Here is a 19,669-nt window from a genome sequence, read left to right on the forward strand (position 1 = left end):
CTGTAAAATGTTCTTGGATCAGGTTTCTGTTACTCTCCCTTTCTTCAGGCCTTGTGGGTGTTGATGCCCCTGCAGCTATGGGCTCTGAGCTGGTTACCGCAGTATCACTTGTGGTTCTCTCACACCCTCTCATACCTGAGAGTACTAGTATTTTTCTATGATTTCAATGAGTTTTGGGAATGTCAATATTTATTTATTTATTTATTTATTTATTTATTTATTTATTTGAGATGAGGTCTCACTATGTTGCCCAGGCTGGTATTGAACTCGTGAGCTCAAGTGATCCTCTTGCCTCGGCCTCCCAAAGTGCTAGGATTACACGCATGAGCCACCACACCTGGCCCTTCAAAAATAATTTATAAGTAGCATCTTTATTAATTCAAATGTTTTGCTATAGAGCTGCTTGAAAACAATATATTGAACATCACTCCTAGTTTTCCTTGTTTACTTTGTTACAATGAGAAAAGCAAGATTACAGTTTGTGATGTCTTAACCATTAGAATCTAAATCTGTAAGGTCCAAAGTAACAAATACCATTATAATTACATAGTTATTCAAACGAAATTAATGACTGTTTCTTGTATACCCTCCATGGGCTAGATACTATTCTCAAGGCTGAGGAAACAGCGGAGGCCAAGCAAGATGAGGCATTTTCCCTCCTGCAATTTACTGTCCTAATCCAGGTACCTTGGTAATCTAGTATATACCCGAGATTAGCCAAATATTAATATATGGCACAAACACTGTTCTTTTGAAACTGTGAAATTATTCAGAGAAAAACATCTTAAGCAATAAATTAAAATGATAAGGGAGCTGTTAATGACACAGTTACAGATAGCATCCAGAGATAGCTATGTGACGACCTCTCTGGCTGCAAAGTCCCAGAAGCTGGAAGCTGGGACCACCCAACTCCCATCTGCTCCTGCATTCCTACTCCAGCCTCTGAGCTTAATTTGGCTCCCAGGCCAGGGAAATGTAAGGACTACAGGATCCAGAGCTTTGTGGCTCTGCATTAATAAAAGTGTTAACTGCTGGCCCAGTTGTGACCTTTTATCTTGCAGCAAGTGACCATTTAGGCCATATGTGCCATATGTCACCAAGTCCAGCTTGCCATCCCAGTTCCAGGAATATATCCCCCATCTTATGTCTCCACCCCTGGCATTCGCTCGTTACTGCTTTGTTTTCCCACTAATCTGTTAGTTATCTGAGCTTGGGACTATCTTGCCTGAATTTCTGCACTGCCAGTCCTGTGGCTGGATTCTCACTTCCTGCGCTCACACTTCTCTCAGGAAGACCATCTGCCTAGAACTGATGCTAGATTCATGCTTGCTACAGCCTGCCCACTCACACCACAAATGTCTTCCTGTTGCCTCCAGAAAATATGTAGGAGATGGAATCAACATATGTGGGGGATATGAAATCTGAAATAGGATGATTTTGAAGATTGTGGCTCGGTTGACTGAAGGAATGATGGTTTCATCAGTGAGGTTGGAAACAGGGGAGGAGGAGCAGGCTTGCTAGGAAAGGTGACAGTTCAGTTTTAGACATGTAGAATGTGAGGTGCCTGCAGGATCTCCAGGAGATATCCAGTGGAGAGTTGGATGCACGGCGTGGGAACTCAGGAAATGGTGTTACATTTGCACAAATATTTCTGTGCACACACACACCACACATATTCAGGCATATCCACAAACAACATTTTAAAAACTAAAATTCTGGCCGGGTGCGGTGGCTCACGCCTGTAATCCCAGCACTTTGGGAGGCCGAGGTGGGCGGATCGTGAGGTCAGGAGATCGAGACCATCCTGGCTAACACGGTGAAACCCCATCTCTACTAAAAACACACACACAAAAATTAGCCAGGCGTGATGGCAGTTGCCTGTAGTCCCAGCTACTCCGGAGGCTGAGGCAGGAGAATGGCGTAAACCCAGGAGGCGGAGCTTGCATTGAGCTGAGATGGCGCCACTGCACTCCAGCCTGGGTGACGGAGCGAGACTCCATCTCAAAAACAAAACAAAACGAAAACCTAAAATTCTGCCAGTGATCAAGATTTCTATATTTCTATACTTACATATAGCTGGAAAGACCATTGAGCAAACCACAGTTCTTTTCTCATTATGTAAATCTGTGCATGTTGTTAATCAACAGTTCTTCAGAATTAGAAGCTCATTTCAACATTAATGTGGAAAGTCTTAACCACCCTTAAATTTGTCTAAAGTCAGTAAGGTCAAATGTTGAATAAATATTCAATGAGGAGTATTACAGGTCAATGCTTCTAGCCTGAAAATTAATCAGTCTGGGTCTGGTTTGGGCTTTACATAGGGATTGTGGTTGTTTAAATATATTCTACCTGGCAATTAGCAATTTTTATTTTACACTCCCACATTCAAAAGATGATATATTGAATAGTCAAGAGGAATTAAAAATATAATACAATATTTTATTCTACCATAAGAAACTAAATCAATACAAGAAACTCTGGTGAAGAAAGTGTATGCCCCTACCACATTTTGGGGGTATATGCTCCTTTAACGGGGCACTCATAATTCCCATTATAGTTAATGGGAGCTGCGTGTGTGTGTTATCAAGAGCACAGGCTCACTGTCTCTATCAGAAAATGATTCCTTTTGTGTTGATCTCCTAGCTGTGTTTTCATTCTACCTTTTAAAACCATTACACCTAACGGAGTTTTTTTGAGTGCATTATCAGTAACTTTAAGAAGCCATCATTATCTCCTCTCTCTTAACCACATAATAGGGGGTAGCAAAGTGAGAGTGCAGTATATACACCATGCTGAGTAGAAGGAACTTGCCTTGAATTTTTGAGCCCCTCAGCCTATTTTCTGTAATGCTCAGTGGTGAATCACTCTTAAGTGCTCCATCATTCACTAGGATATGTGCTTCATGCCAAAGGTTACCAGATTACAAAAGTATTCTAGGCTCAGAAGGGACTCATAATTCACCATCACCTTATTTTGACACTAAGAGAGAAAATATGTGCATCAAGACAAGTAGAGGAAATAATGAAAAAAAAAAACCTATATTAAGTTAACAATGCAGCAAACACTCCAAAGGGAAAAATACAGACTAGAACAATAATAAGGATAATAGAAAAGTAATGCTGTTAAATTATCAGAGACTTGCTGGTCAGCTCATGAACACTCCCCTGAGTGAAGATAGTTTCTTAAAGAGCTTCTCTTAGACATGAGAGGAAATGGGAAAGTTAAGATAGTTTCCAAAGTTGGAAGAAAATATTTTCTCATGCCCATGTTTCTAAGAGTCAAATACATTTACTGAAGGTGAAGTGGAAATATTTAGAAAAAAATTAAAAACACAAGTGACTCAGGAAGAGCTGTTAACATGTGAAGAATGAACAATCTCAAGATTCCACAGGCAATCTGGTAGAAATCTCATGAACTTAACCAAAGTGAAATCTTAGAGGACCTCTGATTAAAATGTGGAAAAAATAATGACAATCCAATATTTATGAAAAGGTCCTGGAAAATATGTTCTTTGCATGGTAAGAAGGTCACAAGAATGTATGTATTCGATTTTATACATGTCATTTTAGCAAAGTTATAAACCAATCAAGTGACATTTACACAAGAACACTAAAAGTATAATTACTAGAAAGCTTCATGCATTGCTATGGGGCCACAACTTTTCACAACATAATTTCATTAAAAACTTGTATGATGAGGATGTATATAACAAGGTTGTCAACAAATGGCTATAAATGTTCTAGCTGATTACTTGGGACTTACTAGAGTTCCTGGAATATTTTGAGATGCCTGAACTGCTGGGTAGCAGAATACATTTTTAACCCCTTCAAATTCCTTCCTCTTCCAATTTGGTGTCTGCTACATCTTTTTGATGTTTTATACATTTGTTTAAGTCCCATGGTTTAATAGCTACTTTTTTCTTAACTATTTTTTGAATATAACATACATACAATAAAAAGGACCCATGTTAAGAGTAGAGGTCAATGAATGTTTTACAGATATGTAAATGTGTGTAACCCCCACCAGATGAAGAAATGAAACATTCCCAGCACCGCAGAAACCTCCCCATATCCCTTGCCATCAATACCCCTATACCTCAATAGCCACTATTCTGACATTTCATTACATTAGTTTTACCTGCTTTTGCATTCTATATAAATGAAATCCTGCATTATGTCAATATATTAATTGTATTAAAATTTTGCAAACATTGGCATATTGAATTCAAGTGTAAATCCAGATATGAATTTGTTCAACAAATTCATCTGTATATATTATATTTCTACCCTCTCCTACAAACCATTATAAGAAGTTTTAAAATGCAAATTCTCCCCTTCGAAAACACCCTGCAGCACTAATGCTTATTAGGACTCCTTCCCAGCCCTTCCAACTTAAAAAGTAGGAAGACACAGTGGTTTGAACTATGTAATGTCCAGGGTACAGTCTTTCTAATCAGGGCTGCTAATGGGTTTCTTCAAAAAAGTGTTAAAAATAAAACAACAAAAAAGTGAGGGGTTTTTAGTTACATATTTCATACCTTAAAACATTTTTTAAAATTTTATTTATTTATTTAAGCAATAGGATGTCACTCTGTCACCCAGGCTGGAGTGCAGTAGTGTGATTATAGTTCACTGCAGCCTCGAATTCCTGGCTTCAAGCAAACCTCCCGCCCTCAGCCTCCCAAGTCGCTGGGCCTACAGGCGAGTGCCATCATATTTAGCTAATTTTAAATTTTTTTACAGAAATGGGGTTTTGCCATCTTGCCCAGGCTGGTCTCCAACTCCTGGGCTCAACTGATCCTCCCACTTTGGCCTCCCAAAGTGCTGGGATTACAGGCATGAGCCACTGTACCCACTCAAAAGCTACATTATCCAGCCAGTATATTTAGTGGTTTTCAGTGGGAAGAGGTATCTAGTCTGCTTTATTGCTGTAGAAGTCTCACATAATGTTAACATTTCTCCAATCCATCTGCTTTTCTTGATTCTCACTGATGATGCATTAGTTCATGCATTTATAATTGCTGGCTCTACCCAGATTCTTCCAGTTGCATTCCCTGCTTCCAGTCTCTACCTTACCTCTTTTCTCCACCTCTCATCCCTCTAGGCAAGCTGTATCAACAAGGATCTCAACAAGAAACAGAATTCACAAGATAGTTCATATGAAAATACTTTAATGAAAGGACAAGTTACAGAGGGGTGAGCGGGTAGTAAGGGAACAAACGAGATGATGAGGCACTCAGAGCCTAGCTACAGAGGAGGTGTTCAAGAGATAAAAGGAGAACATAAAATCACCAGACAGCCCGGGGAAAACTAGAGCCATGGAGAAAGAGCCATCTGGCAGGTACTATAGTCATGAAAGAATGAAGCTATTGCTGGACATCTGACACTCAAAGAAGGAAGGAGCAAGGAAGAGATGCCCCAATTTCCCTTTCTACCCACCTTCTGATATCCTTGCCTTGGCCTTCTTTATGTCCAACCACAAAGCAGTCCTTAAAGAAATTGAGGTCAACCCTCAGAGGCATAGAGCTTAGCAAAGAAGGTCAGGAAATGAATCTGGGGGGCAAAGAAAATAACCAGCACAATAGTCTTTCTCCAGACTACTTTGAAAGGTCAGTTATCTAAAATGCAAATCTTATCATACCTTGCACCCTCTTAAAATCTACCAGTGGATTCACATCATCTGTAGGACTAAATCTAAACCGGGATGTGCGACTTTGCCCCTGCTTATGGCTTCATTCCCCAGTTCCTGTCTTAGCCTATGGCCATTGTGAATTATTTCCAAATTCACCAGCATTCTATGCTCTCACACCTCTGTCCTTTGTCCATATTCTTTTCTCTTCCCAAGGCACCTTTCTGCATCTTCTCTGCTTGGCTAACTTCTACTCAACCTTTGAGAATCAAAGACTTAGCTCTAGAATCACCTCCTTCCAAAAGTTTCCTGAAAAGTTTTTCCAGGTGTTTCTATGACTTCCTTATATAATTCCATCATTATACAGATGCTCCTTCAGTTATGTCCTGATAAACCCATTTCAAGTCAAAAATATATGTTGAAAACGCATTTTACTCTAATAAGCCCATTGTAATGGGAAAAAAAATCATAAGTTAAACCATCAGTCAGGAACCATCCATACTTAGTTGAGTGAGTGTCCTTTCTCCCTTGAGAAGAAGGATGTGCATTTTTTTGTTTTTTTTTTTGTTTGTTTCTTTTTTTTTTTTTTTTTTTTTTTTTTGAGGCAGGGTCTTGCTCTGTCTCCCAGGCTGGAATGCAATTGTGCAATCTCAGCTCACTATAACCTCTGCCTCCTGGGCGCAAGCCATCCTCCTGCCTCATCCTCGTGAGCAGCTGGGACTACAGGCACATGCCATGCACCCTGCTAATTTTTCTATTTTTTGTAGAGACGGGGTTTCACCATGTTGCCCAGGCTGGTCTCTAAGTCCTGAGCTCAGGTGATCTGCCCGCCTCGGCCTCCCAAAGTGCTGGGATTACAGGTGTGAGCCACTGCGCCCGCTCCATTTTAGCTGTTAACACAACACCCATCACCATTCCTGGCACATGGTAGGCAATCAATAATAATTTTTTTTTCAAATTAATAAATGAAAACTATTAGGAAATAAATTTAAAAATAACATAGCTATAAAGCTCTTTGAATATTAGGTTATCGGGAAAAGCTGTGGAAAGCCAAGGATTTTCTTTCTCAAATTTATTTTTAGAATTTTTTTTCTACACAAAAGACCACAGATAAGGCAGAGAAAGATAAGAAAAAGACCACAAGCCCAAGGACTTGGAATTTGAATCATAAAGGTTCATTCTAGACTTGGGCAATATCTAGAACTTCTAGAACGATCAGTTTTCTAGAACATAGGAAAGATATTGCCTTGATGTTAGCTTTAACTCCTGCCAAATAATGCTTTAAATTATTTAAACTTTAAAAAGGTGTGTCAGTGCATACATTGCAGGTAAATTCATGTTCCAGTAACTTTTGTTTTCTTTGTATGTTAAAAATCTAACCGTGGAAAACATTCTAGCTTGGTTTGAGAGTCTAATAATACAAAATGCTTTATTTCCTAAAATTGTTTGAGAGAAAACCAAAATGCTACCACACTGCAACAAAATACTAAAGAATTATTTGCTATGTCAGTTGACATATTTTTATTTAGATTTTGCGAAAGATGCCACATGAAGCCTATATAAGACATTTTTCCCTAAAACTTACACATATATGTACATATATATATATAATGTTTTACATCCTAAAAAGTCTACTTCACGTCTTCATCAAATGTGCAGCAGCGTGATTCACAGGTTCACCACTGGAAAATAGCCCTTCTTAAAATTCCGCCAATATTGGGTCAAAGATCTTACACTATAACACATACTATACTGTGGGCACGGATCAACAGACGAGAATACTTTATACAGAAGCTTCTCGACGGAAGAAGGCCTTGGAGTGGGAAACCTAAAGGAGGTGACACACTACATGTCCCAGCACACCTTGCGACACCCAGCGACCACAATTCCCAGAATGCACTGCTCGTCGCACGCAGGTTTTCCTTGTTGCCGGGGTTTGTAGTTCTTCTCGGTCGTGTCAGTTTGTAAGGCGAGGGCGGAAGTTGGATTCCTGGCCTGAGAATATTAGGCGTAGTTTTCCAGTTTTTGGCAAAGCGGAAATACTTAAGGCCCCTGGGTTGGCTGGGTTCTTTGTTTTATCTACCGGCTTCTGCTTTACGACAGGTAAGTCACGGAGGGGCTACAATTCCTCGCAGCAGGGCCCCACCTTTTATTTCTGGGAGCGACCTCGTTCTGGTGAGGCCATTTGTCCCTAAGCTCTCGCCGTAGCAGCCGCCGCCCATCCCTCTTTGTGTGCTTTGGAAAGCCGTGGAGCTGGTGGTGGCTACAGTCGGTGTTAGGGGCTTAGGCGAGGGACGTTACCGGGAAGTTGCAGGCGGGAGGACTCTTCCCCATCCAGTCACCTGACAGGTGGGTTGACTGTTCTTCCCTCAAGGCCTCCCTGCCTGTGTTCCACGTCGTAACTCGAAGGGCGGCTTGGCAGTTCCTGCTGACATCCCCGCCCGGCCCGGCTTTGGGGAGGAAAGGCGGGGAAACCTGGGTGCGGTGACTCATTGCGGCCCGGTGAGAGGAGTCCACTCCTTTCCCTTCTCGACCCTCCAGAGGTGGCCTGGGGAGCCTTGAGGCTTGTCCGGCGCCCACTGGCTTCTTCTCCTGGACGCCCTGCCCTGGACCGCGCCCTCCTGGCCGTGACCCCAGGGGAGAAAGTGATTCGTTTTCGCCTTGCCCCATTTTACAAATTAAGGCCATCTCTACTTGCCTTGATAGTGTCTCCCCTCACCTTATGTGTAATGGAAAGTACCCGAACACGGAGGTTCTAGCACAAAACTCTAGAGACTTTCTCTTCTCTTGAGTTTTAAGAACGTGAACATGTCGGTCATGGAGGAAGTCTCTGGCGTCTGTGAGGATGAGAGGATTGGTCAGCTATAGTTCAGCTGGTCAAGACTTTGTTGTTGGGCTTTAACTAAAAATGCGCTTGTTTTAATATCAATTAGTGTTGGCATATCTATTTTACAGTTGACGTTGAACAAAAAATAATGGGTCTAGCATAGCATACAGTTACGTATGGAAGTTCTCTTCACCAGCCGTTTGTATGGAGCTGTTGAGAGGTGTAGAAAGGGTGGAATAAGAAACACGGTCTCTTGCTTTTAGTTTGTTCAAACAAATCTTGGAAGATATTGTGTATATATTTCAGGTCTGCCATGTCAAGACCTTTTCGTATGCTTGAAAATTATCAATTCGCTTGCCAGTCTTAATGGAGTTTAGTAGCTGAAATTTCCTTTATCCACTTGTTAGTAGGTGAATTTCTCCTCTTGACTGACTTACCTTTGTTCAGATTTAACAGTTGCGCTTTTTAAGAGATTTCCCCTAACCTCTGGAAATACAGTTTTCCAGAGGTTATTCTCCTAGTTTTCTTGATCTAAAGCATTTAATACTTCGCTTGTACAGAGACATTGAAAGCGATTGATCATTAGGCAATAAGTCAATCATGTGGAGAAGGTAACGAGTTCCTGGCTCCTGCCTTATGCTCAGCTGCTAGGCTACTTAAAAAAAAAAAAAATCCTAATTCATTATTTCTTCCTAAAACTCAAGCTGAAGTAGTGTTTGTGCAATTGGCTTTTGAAGCTCAGATTGTAATTTTGTTTACCGTATCCATTATTCATTAGCCAGTATCAATTGTAATGTTAAGGTCATTCTGGTGGATGTTGTGAAGGCAACAAAAATAACTAAAAAACAGTCCCTGATTTCAAGTACATTACAATCTAATAGGGAACATTTCGGGTATGTCCACAAGTAATTGTACTAAAAGTGCCATCAGAGGTATAGGTAAGGTTATTGTGGAGAAATACAGTCATTTGATTTGATAGCTAATGATGGTAACTCCTGCGTTCTGCTTTAGTATTACTACAGCACTTTTAGAACTTACAGAAAAGTTCAGTTTGATCTATTGTTTTTTATCAAGTTTCTATGAATGCAATAGAATTGGTAATAGTTTTGATCTGTGTCATATAGCTTAAGAGCTTCTAAATGCCAAACCATGTCCTCTGTTTTAAGAGCCAGTTTTGACCTTTATCTTGGGTACCTAATATATTGTCATCAAAAACTTTGAGACATTGTGTTCAGTTTGTGTATGCGAACATTAAAGTGCTTACTATGGGCTAGCTACTATGCTCAGATCTAGGTAATATTTATTATGTATATTTGTTTATACATTTTTTAAATCTTAGTAATAATATATATGCTTCTTTTATTTTTTTAAAGTTTTTTTTAGAGACGCTCTGTTGCCCAAGCTGGAGTGCAGTGGCATGATCATGGCTCACTGCAGCCTTGACTTCCTGGGCTCCAGCAATCCTTCCAAGTAGTTGGGACTATAGGCACATGCCACCATGCCGCCTAATTTTTTATTTTTCTTGCCTTTTTTTTTTTTTTTGTAGAGATGGGGTCTTGCTATGTTGCCCAGGCTGGTCTCAAACTCATGGCCTGAAGCAGCTCTCCCACTTTAGCCTCCCAAAGTAAGCTACTGCCCAGCCCTGTTATTTTAAAAGTAAGGTTTTTGTGCTTTTTTGAGATAGCATTGAACTATATGGCCTTCTGGGACAGTTCTCTTCTTGGAACACTAGTTTTTTCAACTGTGCTGCTTTTACTAACATAATGATTATATGTTTCTAAGGTCACAAACATGTCAGACAAAAGTGAATTAAAGGCTGAGTTGGAACGTAAGAAGCAGCGACTGGCCCAAATCAGAGAGGAAAAGAAGAGAAAAGAAGAAGAAAGGAAAAAAAAAGAAGTATGTTTGATTTTTTTCTTAAATAAACAACATAAAGTAATTGGGTTTTATTTCACATATTTATATATTTACATATAGGTTGGTGCAAAAGTAATCGTGGTTAAAAGTAATGGCAAAAACTGTGATTGCTTTTGCACAAACCTAATAATTTCAGGATAGTTAAAAATCTAGCAGTTCTGACTGCAGACATAGCACTGTAAGTGAATCTTACTTTACAAGATTTTAAAGAAGCAAGATATGTGAAAATGACAAAACTGATAAAATATGATTTTTAAAAACAATTTCATATAGATTGATGCATTTCTAAAATTTGATTTATAAAAGTTCAGTTTACATATTTAGTCTCCTAGGAATATATTTATTATAAAGTAAGGCGCATCTGTATTTTTTTTTGTTTTGGGGTTTTTTTTTATTTTTTTGAGACAGGGTCTCACTGTGTCACTCGGAATGGAGTGCAGTGGTGTGAACACAGCTCACTGCAGCCTCAACCTCCCCTGAGTCAGGTGATCCTTCCACTTCAGCCTCTGGAGTAGCTGGGACTACAGGCACATGTCACTATGCTAGGCTAATTTTTGTATTTTTTTGTAGAGATGAGGTTTTGCCATGTTACCCAGGCTGGTCTCGAACTCCTGAACTCAAACAGTCGTCCTGCCTAGGCTTCCCAAAGTGTTGGGATTACAGGCGCGAGCCACCACGCTCAGCCAAGACGTCTATATTATAATAGCTCATAAATATGGTATATATATATCATAACTTAGTTTGGACTTTGAATTTATCTGAATATTTTGCTAGTCTGAACTGCTAATTTGTCAGAATGGATAATATTAATGGCAAATAAAATATACATAATAGATGATTTAATTGACTAAGGGATTTTTTCTTATCTCTTATGAGTTAGTCATTGAAATATTTTTACTGAGTAGTAGGTTTGATGGTACCATAAAGGTGGACCAGGTACTTCTTTTGATTTTTTGTATCAAAAATATGCATCACATTATATACAGCAAATGTACATTGGCCCTGAGTTGGAGACATTTTACTTGTTCCCGCATTGAGATATACTTTTATCCCTATGGAAACTCTTTAGACATATCTGTATACTTTTACTACAGATATGTTTTAAATACCTAGTGTAAGGTAGTTTTTCTTGTGTGTCTTTAGGACCAAGTTTTTATATGTGGTAGCCTAAATAATAGCCAAGACTGCCAGAAATCTCTTGGGGACTAAGAGAAAAATAAGTAATAGAAAAGTTGAAGGTACACTTTATGTGCGGCATTACTATGATGCTGTAAAGGCCTGTAATTGAAGAATTTGCTAGTTTATTCTGAACCTTTCTGTGATACATTATAAGAGGATTGGAGCTTTACATTAGCTATTAGATTGAAAGCTGACTGGTAGAAGCATGATTCAGGTTGGCAGAGCTATTCCAAAATAATATTTATAGCCCTAAACATTTCCGTGCTGAGAGCAAATTTCATTTTTGTTTTCTAATGATGGCCATAACTGGCAAAAATGGCTTCTAAGGGATATCTGTTGCATGATTTATACCTAATTTAAAGCTTGTAAAACTATTGAGTCACACAGACCAATGGGAAAAAACAAAGTTTATAAAAATGTTACAAGAGATAATACAATGGTATTAAACTGTGAGTCTATTAATATATTTTTATCAACAGTGAAGCATCAGCTTGATATTACAACCTGTTTTGTTATTTTGATTAATTTTTCTGATGACTTTTAAGTCAAAATGGCATAGAATATTATGGCTAACAAAATTCACTCCAGACAATGTCTGAGTAGTAGTTGTCTAGGTGGCATAGGGATTTGAGATTTACATAAAAAAAACTTCTCCTTGGAAAGCTTACATTTTACTTGAGATGTCTTGGATGATCTGAGAGTATTGAGGTTTATCTAGTTTAACCAGAAGATTGTGCTAAAACGATAAATAGCTGAGATAAAAGCTGGCAAAAATTTTCATAACAAAATGTTTTGTGCTATGCGAAAGTGAGTTTAATTTTACAAAACAATCCCAAATAAAATGAAGACTTTATACAGAAGTTTGTGATACTCTTTTTCAACAAATCATATTGTCATTTACTTAAAATTTGTTACCTCTTAAATAATTACACTTTAATTTTTTCATTGTATGTGATATTGTATCTAACCTTTTGTGCCACTTGGGGGAAGTTGTCTATTATTCCTGACCATAGACAGCAATTTCATACTGTAGATAATTTGAAGTTGACTGTACTTCTTGAATTTGTCTGTTAGGAAAATTTTGTGGAAACTCCTTGATTACATATGAAGATAGAGCAGTTTAGTACATATCATTTGGAGGTTATTTACTAGAACTCTATTGGGAATGATTTTCATTTAATGACTATAAAAAGAACTTAAGCTGTACTCAAAACTAAGTTCATGGCTTAAAAGTATACAGTGTTAGCATATTATTTAAAACATTTTTGCAAACAAATTTTTCATACTATATGTAAACATAAATTTTTAACCTAAACATTTTAGACAGATCAGAAGAAGGAAGCTGTTGCTCCTGTGCAAGAAGAATCAGATCTTGAAAAAAAAAGAAGAGAAGCTGAAGCATTGCTTCAAAGCATGGGGCTAACTCCAGAATCCCCCATTGGTAAGGTTAAGAATATATCCATTTATAAGAGATAGGCATAGATTCTGTTCAGCTCAGACATAGCTGAGTGGATTGACTTGATATATTTTACATATTTTCCTTGTGTCTCTAAAATTATTAATCTTTTATTTGGAATTGTCTTTTTTTCAGATATGCTAGTTCATGGTTATTTTATTTGTTCAAAAGAGCTGCAAGAGTAATTATTAACATATACTGAACTACCAATTGACTTCTCTTATTAAATCAGTAATTTATTTCAACAAACATTTGTTAAGCAAGTTTTATGTGCCATACTGTGTTAAGCCCAAAGATAACTAGGATTCCTGATCTGAACTCTATATTCCTTTCTGGAGATTAGAGAGAGATACAATTAGACTTATATTTTTAGTATGCAAAATATATTAGTATTGAAAGGTACAGGAGTGGAAGGATAAGCTTATAGCCTTCTGCTGTTAATGCTAATAAGGGAGATAATTTTGTGGCTTATTTTCACAGTGATTTGACTTAATCTTATTATTTTTCTGTGTTATTCATTTTGATAACTGTACTAGACCAAAAAAGCTGAAATAGTAGAGGTACATGGGACAATCTAGTTACATATCAGGAACAAATGCTTACTTAAAATAGTTCTGTGCTGGGTGCTATTACATAGTATTTTAGTTTAACATGGCCTTTATCCTTTAGAGACCTAACATTTTAGGGCTAGTTGGTGGGCTAATTTTATCTAGTCCAAGGGACAAATACTGGAGATTGTAAATGCTCTATGCTTGTTGTGAAACTGCAACATAACTGTCCTTAGAGCTGATATTTCTAAAAGGTTTCAAGATGAAAAGGCTGGCTACTCTCATGGTCAGCTTCATTGTTATTTCTTTCAGCTCATTTTCCTTTTCTTGTAGAATTTGAAGACTGAAGTATATTAATTTTATGTATTTATTCAATAAGTTTATGTTGAATATGCAATTTTAAGAGTAAATGAATCAGAACACTTATTTTCTTGTAACTAAACCAAGTTGCTTGTTAGCCTTTGTTTGAGTTACCTTTTTTTTCTGTGCTTTGGCTTTTGTTTTTCTCCTGTAGGATTTTTTTTCTTTTATGTTCTTCTTAAGACTTTAGTTTCACTGAACTCACTTGTTCATATTTCTTTCTTTTTTTTTTTTTTTGAGACTGAGTCTCACTCCCTCTCCCAGGCTGGAGTGCAGTGGCTCAATCTCGGCTCACTGCAACCTCCACCTCCCGGGTTCAAGCAATTCTTCTGCCTCAGCTTCCTGAGTAGCTGGGACTACAGGCTTGTGCCACCATGCCGGCTAATTTTTGTACTTTTAGTAGAGACAGGGTTTCACCATATTGGCCAGGCTGGTCTCGAACTTCTGACCTCATGATCCGCCCACCCCTGAAGTGTTCATGTTTCTTAATTTTTGGCTGGGTTAGTTCTTTGTGTTGCTATAAAGAAATACTGAGGCTGGGTAACTTGAAAAGAGGTGGCTGGGCGGGGTGGCTCACACCTGTAATCCCAGCACTTTGGGAGGCCGAGGTGGGTGGATCACCTGAGGTCAGGAGTTCAAGACTAGCCTGACCAACACACAGAAACCCCGTCTCTACTAAAAGTACAAAATTAGGTGGGCGTGGTGGCACATGCCTGTAATCCCAGCTACTCAGGAGGCTGAGGCAGGAGAATTGCTTCAACCTGGGAGGCAGAGGTTATGGTGAGCTGAGATCTGGCCATTTTACTCCAGCCTGGGCAACAGGAGTGAAACTCCGTCTCAAAAAAAAAAGAAAAGAGGTTTAATTGGCTCATGGCTCTGCAAGCTTTACAGGAAGTATGTTGCTGGCTTCTTTTGGCAAGTCCTCAGGAAGCTTCCAATCATGGCAGAAGGCAAAGGGGCGTCAGCATGTCTCATGCAGTGAGCAAGAGCAGGAGGTGGGGGGAGGTGCCACACAGTTTTAAACAAAACCATGAGGAATCCGCCTCCATGACCCAAACATCTCCCACTAGGCCCCACTTCCAACACTGGCGATTACATCTCAACAAGAGATTTGGAGGGGATGTCCAAACTGTATCAATGGCCCATCTCCATCATTAATTCTTGAAAGAACATTCTTTAGGGTTGGTGTATGTGTCCCTCATTTCTCATCTCTAATTCCGTTCTCATTCCCACTAATGCATTAAGTGCCCACTTTTGCAGTTTTTGTTTGTTTGTTTGCTTTTTGTTTTTTTTTTTTGAGACGGAGTCTTGCCCTGTCACCCAGGCTGGAGTGCAATCGCGTGATATCAGCTCACTGCAACCTCCACCTCCCGAGTTTAAGCGATTCTCCTGCCTCAGCCTCTCAAGTAGCTGGGATTACAGGCACGTGCCACCACACCTGACTAATTTTTTGTATCTTTAGTAGAGAAGGGCTTTCACCATGTTGGCCAGGCTGGTCTCGAACTCCTGACCTCGTGATCCGCCCTCTTCGGCCTCCCAGAGTGCTGGGTTACAGGTGTTAGCCAGTATGCCCAGCCCACTTTTGAATTTTTAACATACATCCTTCAGATTATCCTCTGTTTTTCAAGGTTTCACATATTTTTGTGTATATATACTTTATATATATAAATGGCATAGTGCTGTATGTCTTTTGTTTATTCCATGTTGCTATATACGTATTTAGTTATTTATTTCTAATATACAATATCCTATTATGTACCACATTTTACTTATCCATTCCCCCAGTGCTATGCACTCAGTTTCCTTTTGTCTCTTTGCTTTACTATCATAAGCAACACTGCAAAAAATATGTGTTTTTTCCCTTGAGGACTGTGGAATACTTTCTCTGGGGTGTATGCCCAAGAATTGACTTGCTATGTTATTGTATATAAGACTTAGCTTAATTAGGTTCTGCGTGTCACTCTCCAGAATGGCTACAAAGTTTACCCTCCCACTACCAGTGCATGAAAAAGTAACTGCTTTACCATATTCACATCATGATTGGATATTATCCAGCTTTCTAATTTTTGCTAACTTGATGAGTATAAAGTGGTACACCAAAATGTTTTAATATACATTTATCTGATTACAGTGAGGTTGACCACTTATATATCTTTTAACCATTCAAGTTTTCTCTTCTGCGAATTGCATATTTGTATCCTTCTCCCCATTTACTACGATTGAGGTTCTTTATCTTCTGATGTGTAGGCATTCTTTGTCTATTTTGTATATTTTAGGGAGGACATTTGTCTGTTTTGGTCTTTTTAAAAACCCTTCTAATCTGTTACCTGTTAACTGTTTATAATATTTTTCATTGAACAGAATCCTCTGTTTTGATATGATCAAATCCTTCATTTTGATATGGTCAAATCTAGCAATTACAGGCTAAGTATTCCTAATCCAAAAATTTAGGATTCAAAATGCCCCAAAATCTGAAACACTTTAAGTACCAACATGACACTCAAAAGAAATACTGATTAGAGAATTTCAGATTTCAGATTTTTAAGTTAGGATGCTGAACTGCTAGGTATAATGCAAATAGTCAAAAATTCAAAATAATCTATCACCTTTGGTCCCAAGCATTTTGGGTAAGGGATACTCAACCTGTATAACGCTTTTTTGTGTGCTTTTGGTCTTTTTTAAAAAGAAATTATTTCCTACGTTGTGGATGCAAATATGTTCTTCTATGTTTTTCCTATTAATTTTATAGTTTTACCCTTCACATGTAGATATTTGGGTTATATTTTTTTAAATAGTATGAGGTAGGGATCCAACCTAATTTTTCTCTATATAGTTAGCTAATTTTCTCAGTGCCGTTTATTAGTCTTATCTTTTCCCCCGCTAAAGTCCGATGCCAACTTTGTCATACAGTAAATTCCCATATATTTATGGGCATTTCTGGGCTCTCTATTTTCACTATGAATCTATTTGTTTGATTCTACACAACCCAGTTTTAATTACTGCACCTTTGTATTGTATTCTAATTTATGATATAGAAAATCACCCCCTTTGTTCCTTTTACAAAATAGTCCTAGGTTCACAAACATTTTTCTTCCCTTAAGAAATTTAGTTTGTTTCCCTCCAGAGTGTTGCTGTACCATACATACATTGCATTGCTATATGTTTTTATTTTTTTAATTATTATTATTATTATTTTTGAGACAAGGTCTTGCTCTGTCACCTAGGCTGGAATGCAGTGGTGCAACCATGGCCTGTTATAGCCTCAACCTCCCAGGCTCAAGCGATCCTCTCACCTCAGCCTCCCAAGTAGCTGGGACCATAGGTGCACACCACCATGCCCGACTAATTTTTTTTTTTTTTTTTTTGTAGAGGTGGGGTCTCACTATGTTGCCAGGGCTGGCCTTGAACTCCTGGGCTCAAGCAATCCTCCTGCCTTGGCCTCCCAAGGTGCTGGGATTACAGGCATGAGCCACTACACTCTTCCTAATTTTTAAAAATCTAGAATATTCTCCACACACATACTACTTTTTGCCTCATGATATCTACTTGTTGAAGAGGGTGGGCCAATTGGTTTGTAGACTGTCTTCCCTCCTGGGTTTGTCTGATGGCATTCTCACATTTAGCTTTTATCCCTTATATTTCCTTTAAACTGGAAGTTAGATTAAAAAGCTCAAGTTTGATCTAATTTGAACTGTGCGTGGTGGTTCACACCTGTCATCCCATTACTTTGGGATGTGAGAGAGAAAGGAAGAAGGAAGAAAGATATTTGGGAGGCTGAGGTGGGTGGATCGCTTGAGCCCAGGAGTTCAAGACCAGCGTGGGCATCATGGCAAGACCCTGTCTCTACAAAAAAAAAAAAAAAAAGAAAAACAAAAATTAGCCAGGCATGATAGCAGGCACCTATAGTCCCAGCTACTGTGGAGGTTGAGGTGGGAGGATCAATTGAGCTTGCAAGGTCGAGGTGCTGGCCATGATCGCACTACTGAACCCTAGCCTGAGCGACACAGCAAGACCCTATCTCAAGAAAAGAAAAGAAGCTTGATTCACTTTAGGCTGAACTTTTTTGGCAAGAAAATCTCATAAGTGATGTTGTGTCCTTCATATTGTATCATATCAGTAGCACATCTCTGGCTATTGAGAGATGCTAAGCTTGATTATTGGGTTACAATTGTGATAACCTGATCTCTCCATCATAATTACCCCGTTGTGACTAATAGGTAATATCTGAGGGTGATACTTGGGCACTGTGTGACTGTTCATTTCTTTATCAGCCTTTTATCTGATGGTGTTAATACTCATCGATGATCCTCATCTAAGTTATTTAATTAGGAGTTGCAGCATTGTTTTTGTAATTCTGCCATTCTTTCTGCATTTATTGGCTAAAGCTGTTCTGTAAAGGGGAGCTTTCTGTCAATAACTAGGGGTTTCGGTTACCCTAAATGTTAGAAAAGCAGGAGACATGTTTACTTTTTTGCTTTAATTACTAATAGTTACCTCTAGGCATGGCAGATGAGTTTTTGCATGTATTTTATCTCTTTTTTTTATTTTTTTGAGACACGGTTTCACTTTGTCACCCATTTTGGAATGCAGTGGTGCGATTTTGGCTCCCTGCAACCTCCACCTCCCAGGCTTAAGCAATTCTCCCACTTCAACCACCCGAGTAGCTGGGACTACAGGCATGTGTTGCCACCACACCCAGCTAATTTTTGAATTTTTAGTAGAAACAGGGTCTCCTAGGCCAGGCGTGGTGGCTCACACCTGTAATCTCAGCACTTTGGGAGGCCGAGGCGGGCGGATCACAAGGTCAGGAGAGCGAGACCATCCTGGCTAACATGGTGAAACCCCATCTCTACTAAAAATACAAAAAATTAGCCAGGCGTGGTGGTAGGCGCCTGTGGTCCTAGCTACTCGGGAGGCTGAGACAGGAGAATGGCGTCAACCCGGGAGGCGGAGCTTGCAGTGAGCCGAGATGGCGCCACTGCACTCCAGCCTGAGTGACAGAGCGAGACTCTGTCTCAAAGGAAAAGAAAAGAAACAGGGTCTCACCGTGTTGCCTAGGCTGGTCTTAAACTCCTGAGCTCAAGCAATCCACCCACCTCAGCCTCCCATAGTGTTAGGATTACTGGTGTGAGCCCACCACTCCTGGCCTGCATGTATTTTAAAAATAGATTAGCTAGGCTGGGCATGATGGCTCACGCCTGTAATCCCAGCACTTTGGGAGGCCAAGGCAGGCGGATCATGAGGTCAGGAGTTCAAGACCAGCCTGGCCAAAATGGTGAAATCCCGACTCTACTAAAAATACAAAAAATTAGCTGGGCATGGTGGCAGGCACCTGTAATCCCAGCTACCCTGGAGGGTGAGGCAGGAGAATCGCTTGAACCCAGGAGGCAGAGGTTGCGGTGAGCCGAGATCGCGCCATTGCACTCCAGCCTGGGCAACAGGGTGAGACTCTGTCTCAAAAAAAAAAAAGAAAAAGAAAAGATTAGCTAATATTTTATTGAGGGTTTTTTGTATATGTACTAATGAATGAAATTTGCCTTTGATTCTTATACTGTCCATGTTCATTGGTCATCATGGTTATGGTTTTAAAATAAATTGGTCAGTTTTTGCTTTTGTTATTTTGTAGAATAATTTATAAAAGATGCCTGTTTCTTAAAAGCTCGTTAGATTTCCACTTTAAAACTGCCTTGATTATAACCTTTTTTCTACAGAGAGTAGAGAGCAGGGGTTATTCATCATTTGGAGAGTGTGTGT

The 19,669-nt window shown here is 39.2% G+C and overlaps 1 protein-coding gene across 8 annotated transcripts in view; it reads left to right on the forward strand.

Annotated features, from left to right (window-relative positions):
• The first annotated feature begins 7,506 nt into the window (after positions 1 to 7,506).
• Positions 7,507 to 19,669, forward strand: part of DYNC1I2 (dynein cytoplasmic 1 intermediate chain 2) — a 60,953-nt gene continuing 48,790 nt past the window's right edge. For 2 of the 8 annotated variants that reach the window (XM_054477003.2, XM_054477004.2), the window contains exons 1-3: positions 7,849 to 7,977; positions 10,238 to 10,354; positions 12,875 to 12,992. In XM_054477003.2, coding sequence (XP_054332978.1) covers positions 10,247 to 10,354; positions 12,875 to 12,992 — 226 coding nt within the window. In that variant the 5' untranslated portion in view covers positions 7,849 to 7,977; positions 10,238 to 10,246. Of the gene's footprint in view, positions 7,732 to 7,779; positions 7,978 to 10,237; positions 10,355 to 12,874; positions 12,993 to 19,669 lie in introns of those variants that run through there. The other 6 variants (XM_054477009.1, XM_054477002.1, XM_054477011.2 and 3 more) reach the window with 6 other exon arrangements.

This window comes from Pongo pygmaeus, chromosome 11 (genome assembly GCF_028885625.2).
Source record: "Pongo pygmaeus isolate AG05252 chromosome 11, NHGRI_mPonPyg2-v2.0_pri, whole genome shotgun sequence".
Classification (NCBI taxonomy): Eukaryota; Metazoa; Chordata; class Mammalia; order Primates; family Hominidae; genus Pongo; species Pongo pygmaeus.